Genomic DNA, 14960 nt, shown 5'->3' on the forward strand with positions numbered 1-14960 from the left:
ACATTTACGCTGGAGTGCTTTTTATAAGTTATCTCATTTAGTGATCACTGCAACCTTATGAACATGCGCTTTTACCTATCTCTCCTTTACACGTGGGGAAATTGAGGATTACAGATATTAAGCAAGAATGCAGCCAGGATCCCATTTTTGTCAGCCTAACTCCAGAGCCCATTCTGTTAATGGCTCTGCCCTGCTGCCCTTAAGGGAATCAAGGTGGAGTGGGGTCCAGTCAAGAGGAATAGGATGAATGGAATTGATCAGATTGTTGGAGGATGTGTCATGAAAAGTGGAAATAAATACTAATGAGTAGCAAGTTTTTCCTCCATGGTGTGAGAGCTCTGAAGGTGAAGCTGGGAGGGAGACATAAGGCCAGAGCATGTCCCCAGCTGTGGGAACATTGCATCTGCTGCATGCGGTTGCTCTGGATTAACAGCAGGTACAGAAAATGTTTTCTTCTCTTGGGGCTGTGTTGTCCCTCAAGTGTGTGTAGTTAAAGCATTTTAGGAGCATAACAACAGGACAGTACCTGGAACATGCATAGTTGTTTCTGTCTTTTGGTGCTGTCATAACAAAATACCATACCCTGGGTGGCTTAACCAGCCTCCAGAACTGTGAGAAGGTCCCTGGTGAGGACCTTTTTCCTGTCTTGCAGAAGGTCCCCTTCTTACTGTGTCCTCACATGGCTGGTAAGCAGAGCGCTCTCTCTTCCTCCTATAATGCCACTAATCCCTATAGGGATCAGGACCCCACCATTATGAGTTAATTTTAATTACCTCCTTTATTTAATGTTAATTACCTCTTAAAAGCTCTGTCTCCAAACAGAGTCTCATGTTGAGGATTAGGACTTTACCACATAAATTTGGAAGGAGGGGGGACACAGTTCAGTCTGTAGTGATAATTTATATCCAAGTAAATAAGCAGTGGTAATTGAAGACTTCAGAAAATGAACACTTTCAGAACTAATATGTACCTGAGGTGCTTTAATATATGTTACCTCATTTAATGAGCATGAAATTTGCTGTACTGGTGTGTTCCTTAGCGCTGGTGAGAATTTCTAAGGAGAACTTGTATAGGAGGTCATGGTTGTCCTCCACACAACCAACCAACCTGGACGGGTCAGAAAAGCTACACCAAACAACCTTAATAGCACTTAGTGTGTCCCTTATTCATGGATTTACCTAAACCCTTTTTTAACTTCTGACTTGTGCTGCTTCTGCAATAGTGAGATCTGTAATTACTACCCACAGGGAGTGAAATAATAATTACTTTTGTTCTGTATTGTTTTGTGTTATCATTCTGAAGTTTGATAACTAAGTCTTTTTTTCACCCTACTTACCCTGGTGTGAGGAAGAGTGAGGAAATAAAAGCTCAGAGGCTTGAAGGTCCAGCAGATGTGCATTCAAATTTCAGATTCAAACTCTTGCTGAGTGACTGTGGACAAGTCACTTAACCTTTCTGAGTATCAGTTTCTTCATCTATAAAATAGAGATCATAAAAATATTGACCACACAGGGTTGCTCTGAGTTTATATGAAAACATTTTGAAACTTAAAGAACTAGCCCTTGGTAGATATTTAAGTCATGGAACTTCCTCTGTCCACACCTCTGAAGAACAGAAACCTCCACCTACAGTCTCCATGTCAAGCTGGCTATTCATTCGTATTTTATTGAACGTCTGCTAGTTGCCAAAGCACCTAGCTTTCTGAGTGCTAGGGGCAGGGAAGAACTAGGCAGACAAGGTTTCTTTTATATAGCTTATATTCTAGTGGGGGAGGACGGTAAACAAAATAAGTTGAGGTAATGCTAAGAGCTACAAAGAAATTTATAGGATACTGAAAAGAATGACTTAAAGTAGTGCATGTGTGTGATCGTTTGCATGCACATGTCTTTGGAGGGGGGTGGTGATATTTGACCACTATAGTATGGCCAAATAGAGGGAGAGGCTTCTCTGAGGAGCTGGGTCCTAAATATTGAGGACTCATCATTCTGGGTGTGGAAGGCGGGGGAGGGGGTCCAGTGGGGTGGAACAGCTAGCAAGTGCAAGGCCCAACGTGATTAGATCAAGTTGGGTGCTTCACTAACTGATCTGTAGTCTGACCAGTGAGAGAAGGTGCTGATCAGATTTTTCTCTTGGGATTTAGTACTAAGAAACGTGAAGAATTTTCACTTGGCAGTGGGAGGTGAAGCTAAAAGGTAGAGGGGACTGAAGAAGCTATGTGCAGGCTGAAGTTTTGAATGAGCAGTAGCTGTGAATAAGCAGAGGAAGTCAGTGGCTCCATCTGGCATGTGAGTGAGCAAGAGAATGAAAATCCATGGATATTTGTTGGTGTCTTAAAACCTGAACTACTTTGCAGTTCTAGTTTGCAAGAACTCCCACCCTGTCAGTGGCTTCTGTTCTTGGTTTTACCAGATTGTCTCAATTCTTAATCTCAATTGGTATCTCTTCAGTTACTCTCCCTTTTACTTAAGTTAGTTATTATCTCTTGGAACCAGATAAACTTGACTGAAACAGCAATAAAGAACTGGTTTGGAACCCTGGTTTTCCTCTAATTAGCTGAGACTTTGAACAGTTATTTCATTTCTGTAGACATCTGTATCCAACAACTGTATCCTTTTAGTGCTATTTAGATTAAATGAGATAGTAAGACTAAAAGGATCTATAGAGTGCTTAACATATAAGTGCTTAAAATTTGTTAGATGCCTTTCTTCTTCCCCTTTGTATTTTAACGATTATTTGATTACATGCCTCCGTCTCCGGCAGTGTTGAATTGCCCTTGTTTTTTCATGTCACTCTTATAGTTATCCTTCTAAGTCTAGTCATTTGTATGGCCCCTAAACTATAGGTGGAAGAACATCATGGCAGCTACCTTTTCCCTCATAAATGAATTGACACTATTACTAGTCTTATTGAGGCTAGTTATGTAGCAGCGATGTTTTAGAATTATTACTATTTGTACTTTAAAAAGATGGGCCTGCTGGTTAGCTTGGAGCTGTGATTTCCAAAGAGAGAGTGTGGGAACAGGATGGAAGAGTCAGTCCTCCAAATGGTGAGTAAAAGAAAAAGGGTATGTAAAAGCTGTCTCGGAGAAATTAGGTTCAGAGGAGGAGAAAAAGATGACAAACATGGAGCAGAGAAGTTTTATTTTGACTTTGGCCTGGTGAGGGACGAGAGATGCTGTGGTCTCACTATCGGGAACTCTTCCAGCCAGGCTTAGTCCTTGTGAAGGGAGCTCTGCCAGTCTGGAATCAGACAGAAAGCTCCTATTTCTTGAGGGCAAAAAAAATTTTTGGAGACAGCTCTGGTTTGTACTGGAAATGGAGGCTAGGATGAACTAAGAAGCAAACTAAAGATATCTGTAAAATAGAGATGTGTATGTTAACCTGTGCCATGTAAAAAAGCTGTACTTGTAATTCTTTGTGTGTCATGTTATGATTTTTCTTACAGGTCTTCCCTGTAGGATAGAGTGAAGCAGTTTTGTCATGCGAATGCTGCACTGTGGAGATGAGAAAGCAGAATGCTGCAAAAGTAATTACAGGCAGCATCCTTGATCCCAGGGCACAGGTCTTCCAGAGGAAATCTGCAAGCCTTTCATAGAGGCATTAGACAGGTATTCAAGCAGCAGAGGCATCCCAGGTGAAATAGCAGGAGGTTTCTGTATAGGGCCTTTCCTGGGCTGCATTCTGCTATAGCCATTTCTGGTGAATGTCACTAGATGGATTGCATGATTTAGTAAGGCTTCATGGGGGATATGAACATGATGGAGAGAACATGGTCTCTGTAGAACAAACTTTTTTAAATGTGCAACCTGAGGAGAATTCCATAGCTAGTATTAAGCCTGCTCTTAGAAACTCTTCTAAATTTCAAGCCAGTTTTTCCTAGCTCATCAGAAAACTACACATTTTTTTTTCCTCCTAGGATCATGGCTAACAAAACCCAGGAGGTTGGTGACATCCATTTCCCTTTTCCCTTTACACCTTATTCCATCCAGAAAGACTTCATGGCAGAGCTATACCAAGTGCTGGAGGCTGGCAAGATTGGGATATTTGAGAGTCCAACTGGCACTGTAAGTATGAATAGTCAGGGCCTAAGAGGGCTCTTGGGAGACCCTGGTTACAACCAGTCACAGGCAGCCATGCTGATTTACCTATGCCGAGATTTTTATGGTTTGAAGTTAGGCAAAGCTATTTTCTCAGTTTATCTTTCTGAGTAATTCTCACTTCCCTCTTAAATTATTAAACACAGCCCCAGGGTCTGAGAAAAATTTGGCTAAAGGCAAATGAGACTTTGAACGGCAGTAGAAGCATAACACTGAAACTTTCCAGATTTCTCTGGATACGCAACTGCTTTAAGGTTGAGCAACATAGAAATTGCTTATTCACAAATTAAACATATTGGTTTAGTCTCCAGGAACTAGGTTACTGAGTGCTGGAGAGTTCCAGTCAAAGGCCGCTAAGCTTTTTCTTCTGGCCCGGAATGAGGGATTTATTAGAGGTTGGCCATCGAGGATTATTAGGGCTGTGGTGACCGGTTCCCACTTCTCTCTTGTACTTTATAATCTTTTATAGCAAGTACTATGTGATGGCGAAACATGTCTGTTAATGTGAAGGTCCCTAAACTAGGCTGTGACCTCTTGGAGGATAAGGACCTTGTGGTCCTCACCTCTGTGTCCCTGTCATCTAGCAGAGCTTGGCTCATTTGGCCTCCAGGAGGCTCTTAATTGATATGTGTTGAATGAATGAATGAATGAATGAATAAAAGAAAGTGACTCATTCCTTTTTTCTCAATTGCTGGTGAAAGCATGTCACTCTCTCTTAAGATGACACGATCTCCTGGGATAAGAAGAGTGCAGCCCGGGGTACTCTATTGTTTTATTTTGTTCTTTCATATACGTACAGTGAATGGGAGAGAATAAGTCCTGCTAGTAACAGAGTGTGGGTCGTGAATGTAATGTGCACAGTGGCTCGTTTTTTTTAAATAGTGTTCTAGCATTTTTACCTTCCATTTAAATACAGTGCAATATGATTTCTTCCTCTACCAACCCACTGAAATATTTTTTAGGATCAGTAGTGACTTCCTGGTTAATATATTTGGATATCTTAAGTCCTTATTTTGACCACTCCGCAATGTTTGACATGTTGAACATACCCTTCTCTTTTGTTTAAAGCAATATAAAAATTTTAACCGAAGAATAATGTGTGTTATTTAAAAAGTCAAATTTATCAAATTTGGTTTCCTGGGCAGGTGCTTTTGATTCTTTTGTCTGTTTCTTAAATATACTTGTGTAGCACATTTTAAAATTATAAGCTAAATGCTGCTGTTTCTTGATTTATCAATTTTAGTCATTGGTACCTTTCTCATGATAGATAAGATGTGGCTTTCTTACTGTCTTTTTTCCCTTCCTCTTCTGATGTAGTTGTCTATTTTTAGCCTCTACTAAGTCAGTATACTATGATTGTTTTTTCTGAATATTTTTTTGTTTTTCTAGAGTCAATAATTGCCTTTTAAAAGTTTTTTTAGTTTTTAATATACGTAGGCCAATTCCTCACACACCATCCAGTGGTCTCTCAATATGATGCAGGTTTCCCGTGCTATCCGAAAGCACAGCCGGCCATCTGCATCCACGGGTTCCACAACCAGTCTTGGGTCAAAAATATTGGGGAAAAAATGTTAGGTTTCTGAGGTGTACTATGTTGTTAGGCCTATATGGTTGCTGAACATGTACACTCTTTCTTGTCATTATTCCCTAAACAATACAGTATAACAACTATTTACATAACATTTACATTGTGTTGTTAGGTATTATAAGTAATCTAGAGAATTTATAGTATACAGGAGGATGCACATAGGTTATATGCAAATATGCTATTTTATATAAGGTACATGAGCATCTTCAGATTTTGATATTTTTGGAGAGTCTTAGAACTAATGCCCCGCTGATAACAAGGGCCTACTGTAGAGCGTTCCCACGAAACCTATTGTAAACCTAAATGGCATAAAGCGAAGAGTATCCCCACTTTTCGAAAGTTTGCCTTATGTGACTTCACTTTTACGGAAGACCTAAGTTTGCCTAACATGAACTTTTGGAAAGCAAGGCATACCTGTATTCCATACATAAAATGATCATCTTTGTCTTCTAGAGCTGCCATAACAAAATACCATAGACTTGTGGCTTAACTGACAGAAATTTATTTTCTCACAGTTTTAGTGGCTGGGAAGTCCAAGATCAGGGTTGTAGCAGGCTTTGATTTCTGGTGAGGACTCTCTTCCTCGCTTGCCAGTGGCCACCTTCTCACTGTGACCTCACATGGCAGAGAGAGTGATGTCTTTGGTGTCTCTTCCCTTTTCATAAGGACACCAGTTCTACCAGTCCAGGGTTCTACAGTATCATTTAAGCTTAATCACCTCCTTAAAGGGTCTTTCTTTAGCATGGTCACATGGGGGTTACGGGTTTAACATCTGAATTTTGGGGGGACACAGTTCAGTCTATAAAAATGATCACTTCATTTTATTCTGGCGACTTCCTTCTTGAAGACCCCCATCCTTTTGCTCTAATCAGAATTAGTTGCTCCTTAGACCTACTTCACAGCTGTTGTGCTAGGATTTTCCTTTGCTCCTTTAAAAAAAAAAATCAACCTTACCGAGCCTAGTTAACATATAAGAAAATATAATCCTTTTAAGTCTACAATCTAAATGAGTTTTTTCATTTTTTTAAATAAATTTATTTACTTAAATTAATTTCAAGTATACAGTACATTGATTAGACATCTATATTGTTCATAAAATGATCCCCCCAATTGCTCCCTCCCTCCCCTGGCCCTCCACTTAGACATCATATTAATGCTAACTGCATTCCTTATGCCATGCTCCCCATCCCCATGCCCAGCTATCAACTACTAATTTGTACTTCTTTAACCCTTCACCCCATTCTCCCAGCCCCCCAACCTCCCTCCCATCTGTCTGTCACCAAATTGTCCACTATATTTGTGAGTCTGTTTTTGATTAGTTTGTTCTTTTTGTTCCTTAGATACTGAATATAAGTGAATCATATAGTATTTGTCTTTCTCTGATTTATTTCACTCAGCATAATAACTTCTAGGTCCATCTATGTCATTGCAAATGGTAGAATTTCAATTTTTTTAATGGTTGAGTCATATTCCATTGTATATATGAACCATAATTTCTTTATCCTGTCTGTTGATGGGCATTTAGATTGCTTCTATATCTTGGCCATAAATTGTTCTGCCATGAATATCGGAGTGCATAGATCTTTACGAATTATTATCTTGGTTTTCTTTGGATAAATACCCAGAAGTGCAATTGCTGGGTCAAAAAGTATATCCATTTTTAATTTTTTGAGAAACCTCCACTTTTTCTGTAGCAGCTGTACTAATTTGCAATCCTACCAACAATGTATGAGGGTTCCCTTTTCTCCACATCCTCACCAATACTTGCTGTTTTTTGATTTATTGATGATAGCCATTCTGACAGGAGTGAGGTGATATCTCATTGTGGTTTTAATTTGCATTTCTCTGATGATTAGTGACCTTGAGCATCTTTTCATATGTCTGTTAGCCATCTGTATTTCCTCTTTGGAAAAGTGTCTATTCAGGTCTTCTGCCCATTTTTTAATTGGATTATTTGTTTTTTTGTTGTTGAGTTGTAGAAGTTCTTTATAAATTTTGGATATTAACCCCTTATCAGATGTATCATTAGCGAATATCTTCTCCCAAACAGTTGGTTGTCTTTTTGTTTTGTTGATGGCTTCCTTTGCTGTACAAAAACTTTTTAGTTTGATGTAGTCCCATATGTTTATTTTTTTCTTTTGTTTCCCTTGCCCAAAGAGATATATCTGAAAAGAAATTCCTGTTAGTAATATCAGAGAGTTTACTGCCTGTGTTTTCTTCTAGAAGTTTTATGGTTTCAGGTTTCACATTTAAGTCTTTAATCTATTTTGAGTCTCTTTTTGTATACAGTGTAAGAAGATGGTCCAGTTTCTTTTTTTTTTGCATGTATCTGTTCAGTTTTCCCAACACCATTTATTGAAGAGACTGTCTTTACCCCATTGCATATTCTTATCTCCTTTGTCACATATTAAGTGAGCGTATAGGTGTGGATTTATTTCTGGGCTCACTATTCTGTTCCATTGATCAGTGTATCTGTTTTTATGTCAGTACCATGCTGTTTTGATTACTATAGCCTTGTAGTATAGTTTGATATCAGGTAGTGTGATACCTCCAACTTTGTTCTTCTTTCTCAAGATTTCCATGGCTATTCGGGGATTTTTATGGCTCCATATAAATTTTAGGATTATTTTTTCTAGCTCTCTGAAAAATGCCATTGGTATTTTGATAGAGATTGCATTGAATCTATAGATTGCTTTGGGTAGTATGGCCATTTTAACAATGTTGATTCTTCCTACCCATGAACAGGATATATGCATCCATTTATTTGTAACTTCTTCAATTTCTTTTTTCAATGACTTACAATTTTCTGAAAACAGGTCTTTTACCTTTTTAGTTAATTTGATTCCCAAATATTTTATAGTTTTCGAGGCAATTGTAAATGAGATTATTTTCTTAATTTCTCTTTCTGAAAGTTCATCATTGGTGTATAAAAATGCCACTGACTTCTGAATATTTATTTTGTAACCTGCTACTTTACTGAATTCATTGATCAGTTCTAACAGTTTTTTGGTAGACTCTTTAGAGTTCTCTACATATAGTATCATGTCATCAGCAAATAACGAGAGTTTTACTTCTTCCTTTCCAATATGGATGCCGTTTATTTCTCTTTCTTATCTTATTGCTGTGGCTAAGACTTCCAATAAAATGTTGAAGAGGAGTGGTGAAAGTGGGCATCCTTGTCTTGTTCTTGATCTTAAGGAAAACGCTTTTAGCCTTTCCCCATTGAGTATGATGTTAGCTGTAGGTTTGTCATATATGGCCTTTATTATGTTGAGGTATGTTCCCTCTATTCTCACTTTGCTGAGAGTTTTTATCATAAATGGATGTTGGATTTTGTTGAACGCATCTATTGATATGACCATATGGTTTTTATCTTTCAATTTGTTAATGTGGTGTTTCACATTAATTGATTTGTGGATATTGAACCAATCTTGCATCCCAGGAATAAATCCAACTTGATCATGGTGTATGATATTTTTAATGTATTGCTGAATTCGGTTCACTAATATTTTGTTGAGGATTTTTGCACCAATGTTCATAAGAGATATCAGGCTATAGTTTTCTTTTTTTTTAATGTCTTTGCCTGGTTTTGGAATCAAGGTAATGGTGGCTTTATAAAAGGAGTTAGGGAGCCTTCTCTCTTCTTGAACTTTTTGGAATAGTTTGAGAAGAATAAGTGATAATTCTTCTTTGAATATTTGGTAAAATGCACCTATGAAGCCCTCTGGTTCAAGACTTTTGTTTTTTGGGAGGTTTTTGATTACTGATTCTATTTCATTGGTGGTAATCGGTTGGTTCAGATTTTCTGTTTCTTCTTGACTCAGTCTTGGGAGATTGTATGTTTCTAGGAATGTGTCCATTTCTTCCAGATCGTCCAATTTGTTGGCATATAATTGCTCATAATACTTGCTTATGATCCATTGCATTTCTGTGGAGTCTGTGGTTATTTCTCCTCTTTCATTTCTGATTTTGCTGATTTGAGTTCTCTCTCTTTTTTCCTTGATGATTCTGGCTAAGGGTCAATTTTGTTTATCCTTTCAAAGAACCAGCTCTTGGTTTCATTAATCTTTTGTATTGTTTTTCTAGGCTCTATATCGTTTATTTCTGCTCTGATCTTTATTATTTCCTTCCTGCTATTCATTTTGGTCTTTGCTGTTCTTTTTCTAGTTCTTTTAATTGTGAGGTTAGATTATTTATTTGAGCTTTTTCTTGTTTCTTGAGGTAGGCCTGTATTGCTATGAATTTCCCTCTTAGGGCTGCTTTTGCTGTGTCCCACGAATTTTGATTTGTAGTGTTTTCATTTTCATTTGTCTCTAGGTATCTTTTGATTTCTTCCTTGATCTCATTAATAACCCATTCATTGTTTAGTAGCATGTTATTTAGCCTTCATGTGTTTATGTATTTTCCAGGTTTGTTTTTTTATAATTGATATCTAGTTTCATACCATTGTGATTAGAGAAGGCGATTGATATGATTTCAGTCTTCTTAAATTTATTGAGACTTGATTTGTGTCCTAACATGTGATCTGTCCTTGAAAACATTCCATGTGCACTTGAGAAGAATGTATATTTTGCTGCTTTGGGGTAAAATGCTCTGAAAATATCTATTAATTCCATCTGTTCTAGTATATTTTTTTAGGCCCATTGTTTAGGCCCATTGTTTCTTTGTTCTTTGCCTGGAAGATCTGTCCATTGATGTCAATGAAATGTTAAAGTCTTCTACTCTGAGTGTATCACTCTTGATCTCTCTTTTTATGTCAGTCAATAATTGCTTTATTTATGCCGATGCTCTTATGTTGGGTGCATATATGTTTACTAGAGTTATGTCCTCTTAATTTATCGATCCCTTTATTATTATGTAATGCCCTTTTTCATCTCTAATTATAGCCTTTGTTTTAAAGTATTTTTTATCTGATGTAAATATTGCTACCCCGGTTTTTTTTTCATTTCCGTTTGCGTGAAATATCTTTTTCCATCCCTTCACTTTCAGTCTGTGAGTGTCATTTGATCTGACTAATTGTGGGAATTGGTTGCACCCTCAAGATAAGAGTAGTTGTGTGGGGGCTGACCCCACTGAGTGGGATTTGCCCTAGCAAGCTTGTGTACTTGTTGCAACCACCCTTTGTGTGTTCCACTAATGGGACTAGTAAGGAGTTGCTCCGTTGTGGTCTGGTGCCAGCCTCTGGATGAGTTGGTTTTGTGGCTCCTTGGGAGGGGCTCCCCCGTAGGCCAAGGTTAGCTGCTATTGATTGCTCAGGGCTACCTGGTGGGAACTACAGACAGATCCGCTGATGGTTGTTGCCTATGCTGGATCTGTAGATAAGTGAAGAGACAACGCTGTAGGCAACAGTCAGTTATCCCCCCTCCCTGACCTATGGTAGTTTAGCAGAGGGTCCAGTGCTCCTCAAGGCCTGATACTGCCTGTCAGTGTCTGTAAGTTTCTGAAACTGGATGAGCCTCTGGGTGATAGGCATGTTAGGTGGTACAGGGACCCCAGGGTCTATTGAGTAAATTTCCCCCTGCCACTGCAGAGTCAGTTTACATGTCAATGCTTTCTCTGTGGCTCCCTGTACAAGTTTACACTCATAGTAAGGTCAGCTGCAGCCCACCTTGTGCCTTGAATATGCTACCCCAGAGCAGAGGCAGCTGCCTATCAACATGCAGCAGGCACTTTGTGTATTGGATGGGACAGGAGCTCAGGGAGTCAAGGGCCATCAGGCCAATACAGACCCCTGCAATCCTATCAGGAGATAACGCAGCTCATACAGGCAGCAGTAGTCTGTCCACAACTGTTTTCCTTGAAGTGCGTTCACTGCACTAGCCAAGGTGTGTTGCCTGCTCTGACTGCACAACCCCAGAACCAAGCAGGGCGGCTGAGGCTGCCTGTCAATGGGCTGCAGGCACTTTGTGGCTTGGGTGAAGTGGGATCTCAGGGAGACAAGGTCTGTTTGGCTAATGCAGCCTCAGTTTTACTACAGCTTTCTGCTCTGAAATGCGTCTCATAGTGCTGGTCGCCTCCTGGCAATGGACTAAATGAGTTTTGACGAATGTAAACACCCATATCACTGCCACCACAATCAAGATGCAGAACATTTCCATCACCCCAAAAAGTTTGTCATACCTCTTGGAAGTTGTTCCCTGCTGCTGTTCTGCACTTCCACTTAACCCCAGCTCCAGCCACAGTCAGTCATTGATCCACGTTCTGTTTCTGTACTATAGTTTTTTTCCCACTGTTTCGTAAACATGGAATTATATAGTATGTTCTCTTGGGTCTGGTTTCTTTTGCTCAGTCAGCATAATATTTTGAGGTTCATCCATGTCGTTGTGTATATTCTTTCCTTATTTTTTTCCGTGTTGGATTCTGTGTTTTTTGGATTCCATATCTTCTTGATTCACTTCTCGAGTAGGGTTGTATAGGAGGTGAGTTTTTAAGACTTTGCTGGTCTGATAATGTATTAATTCTGCCTTTTCTCTTGGTTGGAGTTGATAGTTTAGTTAAGCATATAATTCTAGTTTCAAAGTAATTTTCCGTCACAATTGCTCCCTCTATTCTCTTCTAATTTCCATTGTTGCTGTTGAGAAGTTCATTGGCAACCTGCACCTCAGTCCTTTGTGACCTCATGCCACCTCACTATCCAAACTTTTCAGAATCTTCTCCTTATCCTTTTTGCATGTTGATAAGCCTGCCGTGCATGTGTTTAACTTGTTGTGCTGGCCACTCGATGGGCACTTTCCATCTGGGGCCTCTACCTCTCAGTTCTGAGACATTTGCTTATATTTAATAATAATCTTCATGGTCCTCCCATTCATTAGGTTTTGGACCTCCTGGTTAATCCTGTAATTATGTTTTATTCTGATTGCCCATCTTTTTGGGCACCGGTGCTTTTTTTGTTTTGTTTTTGCTTTAAATTCTACTTTCTCAAGATTTATTTAAGTTTATTGCCCAGTCTTTCTATTCAGTTTATTTTGGTTGTCATCTCTTTAGTATTTAAGAACCTGTTCTTATTCTCTGATTTTTAAAAATAGCATCCTGTTTTTATTTCATGGAAATAATCTTTCTGAAGATATTAATTATAGTAGTATTTTAAAATTATTTTCTCCTACATTGTCTTCTCCTCTTCCTTCTACACACACACACCCAAGTTTGGTTTCTGTATTGTGTTTGGAGGCTTTTCTCAAATGTCTGGCAATCCTTGGTGTTTTAGAAAAAACTACTATAAGGCCAAGTGAAAGGCCTGTGGTGCAGGCTGGCTAGGGACCAGTGGGCTGGGCCTCTCTGTTGGGGCCTCCAGTTGTCAGTATCTGTAAAATTTTCCCTAGAGCCATCCAGATTTTTTCAGAGAAGGCTCCTCTATCTGGACTCTTGCCTAGTGAATCTAAACCTGACAGTATTCTTGATTGTTTCCAGGAGAAGTGGCTTCACATACACAGTCTTTCACTTAATGCTCTGCTTTCAGCCTGGCCCTTTTCCACACTTCACTCAGCCTGCTGTCTCCAGGGCCCTCCTGGCTCCGCTTCACCAGAGAATAACTTTCTGTCTTCTGTGAGGAGTGGGGACTGCAACCTTAGGATCTAATTATACCTTAAAAGAATTTCTGTTAATCCCTTTGTTTTCAGCACCATGCCTTGTCTCTGCTGGTTTCTGGGCATTTCTGAGGGGGAATCAGGAGATCTCTGTAGGCACCTAGGCTTAGTGTCCTTTACTCTACTAAGTCACTTCCATTTCTCAGCTTTCAATCTCTCCTAAAACTTGTCCCTGCTTCCACTTCCTTTGTTTTTGTGGGTGTAAACCTCTTTTATTCCTTCGGTGTAATTTTAGTTTGTTTCAGAAAAGGACATAGACGAGCACATGTTCATTCTGGCTCCTTTAACCTGAGGCCCACCTCCTCCCTCTCAGGTCTTTCCGTCTCGCCCATTGCAGGCATCCTCTTCCTCTACTCAGCTCTTCATGTGGATGCTGTCAGTTCTGAGGCCTCATCTTGTCGTGTACTTCAGTTACCTTCACATTCCGGTGTCTTCCACATCACACCCCTAATAGAGTTCCTCTCCTGTCCTTGTGCCCTCCTGCCTGCAGGGGGTGCCATGCTGTTAAAGGTTGTGCTTCACCTTGTAATTGGCTGCCTGATGATGCCTGTTTTCCCTTTAAGAGTAACCTTCTTAATCCATTCATGAGTCTGCCACATTGAGTTGACCTCTTGCCTTTGTGCCCACTAAACCTTGTATAGGATTGCAGTTCTGGGAATTATAAAACCTGGAGTCCATGCCCTAGGGGTCCAGGAAACCCTTCAAATCATATGTTTAAGTTTGTGCCTTTGGGCGTTTTCTAGGGAGCTCTGCAGCTCTGTATTCCCAACATTAAGCCCCTTGCTTGCCATGATGAAGGTGTTTAGAATGAATGAATTTACTTGTCTCTTCATACATTTTTTTTAATTGCGTTATCTTGCATGTTACCCCATGAAATAACATTGCTCAAAGGTAGGTATACTGTGTGTGGGCACTTTATTAAATTTGTTTCATAACCGAGATGAGCATTTAGTTATACATCCTTTTAACATTTTCCAATCTAAAATTTTCGTGGCCTTATTACAGAATATAGAACTGCAGGGGTTTAATTATCTTTTTCTCTGTGTTGGAGTATACTCACATTTGTTTCTGGAAGAAAACTTTGACCATCCTTTCAGGAACTTCCTCAGCTCTCTTTTAAGTGGTAGGTGCTGGCTCTCTAACCAGGTGTCTGTCCCTGGACCATTGTTACAGGGAGGCGTCTTGCCTACCTTTAGCTTAGTGACAGCTAAAGCTGATAGCTCCCATTTATAGACAGTGTAGAATGGCCACCCTCCAGGTTTTCTTGGGGAGTGCTGTCTTCAAGTCTTTGCTACTTGGTATTTATCAAAAACTGACGGAAATGGTATATTTGGGGCTTTTCTAAAGATATGTGAACTATCCATTCTTCAGAAGTGTCAGTCTGTCACAGGGCCTTCTGAGAATTTGATAAAAGCTAATGGATCCTCAACCCAGGATGATGATAATTTTATTACTAATAATAGCAAAAAAAAAAAAAAAAGCTCCAGTTGCTCACTTATATACCAGATATTCTTCTAATCCTGGTGTAGGTATTAATTTTTATGTGTGTTAACTTAATACAGCAGCTCTGAGGAAGGTACTACTGTTATTTCCATTTTGCATTTATATAAACAAGCCTAGAGAGGTTAGCCTAAAGTCACAGCTGCTAAGTGGAGGAGCCAGTATTTGACTCAGGCAGGCTGGCTGTGGAGTC

The 14960-nt window shown here is 39.4% G+C and overlaps 1 protein-coding gene across 1 annotated transcript in view; it reads left to right on the forward strand.

The window, feature by feature from the left end:
• The window catches only part of DDX11 (DEAD/H-box helicase 11), a 37413-nt gene that overhangs the window by 339 nt on the left and 22114 nt on the right, over window positions 1-14960 (forward strand). Inside the window, exons 2-3 of the mRNA XM_039869160.1 lie at window positions 3445-3525; window positions 3916-4063. Coding sequence (XP_039725094.1) covers window positions 3515-3525; window positions 3916-4063 — 159 coding nt within the window. The 5' untranslated portion in view covers window positions 3445-3514. The remainder of the gene's footprint in view (window positions 1-3444; window positions 3526-3915; window positions 4064-14960) is intronic.

This window comes from Pteropus medius, unplaced genomic scaffold (genome assembly GCF_902729225.1).
Source record: "Pteropus medius unplaced genomic scaffold, Ma_sr-lr_union100, whole genome shotgun sequence".
Taxonomy (NCBI): domain Eukaryota; kingdom Metazoa; phylum Chordata; class Mammalia; order Chiroptera; family Pteropodidae; genus Pteropus; species Pteropus medius.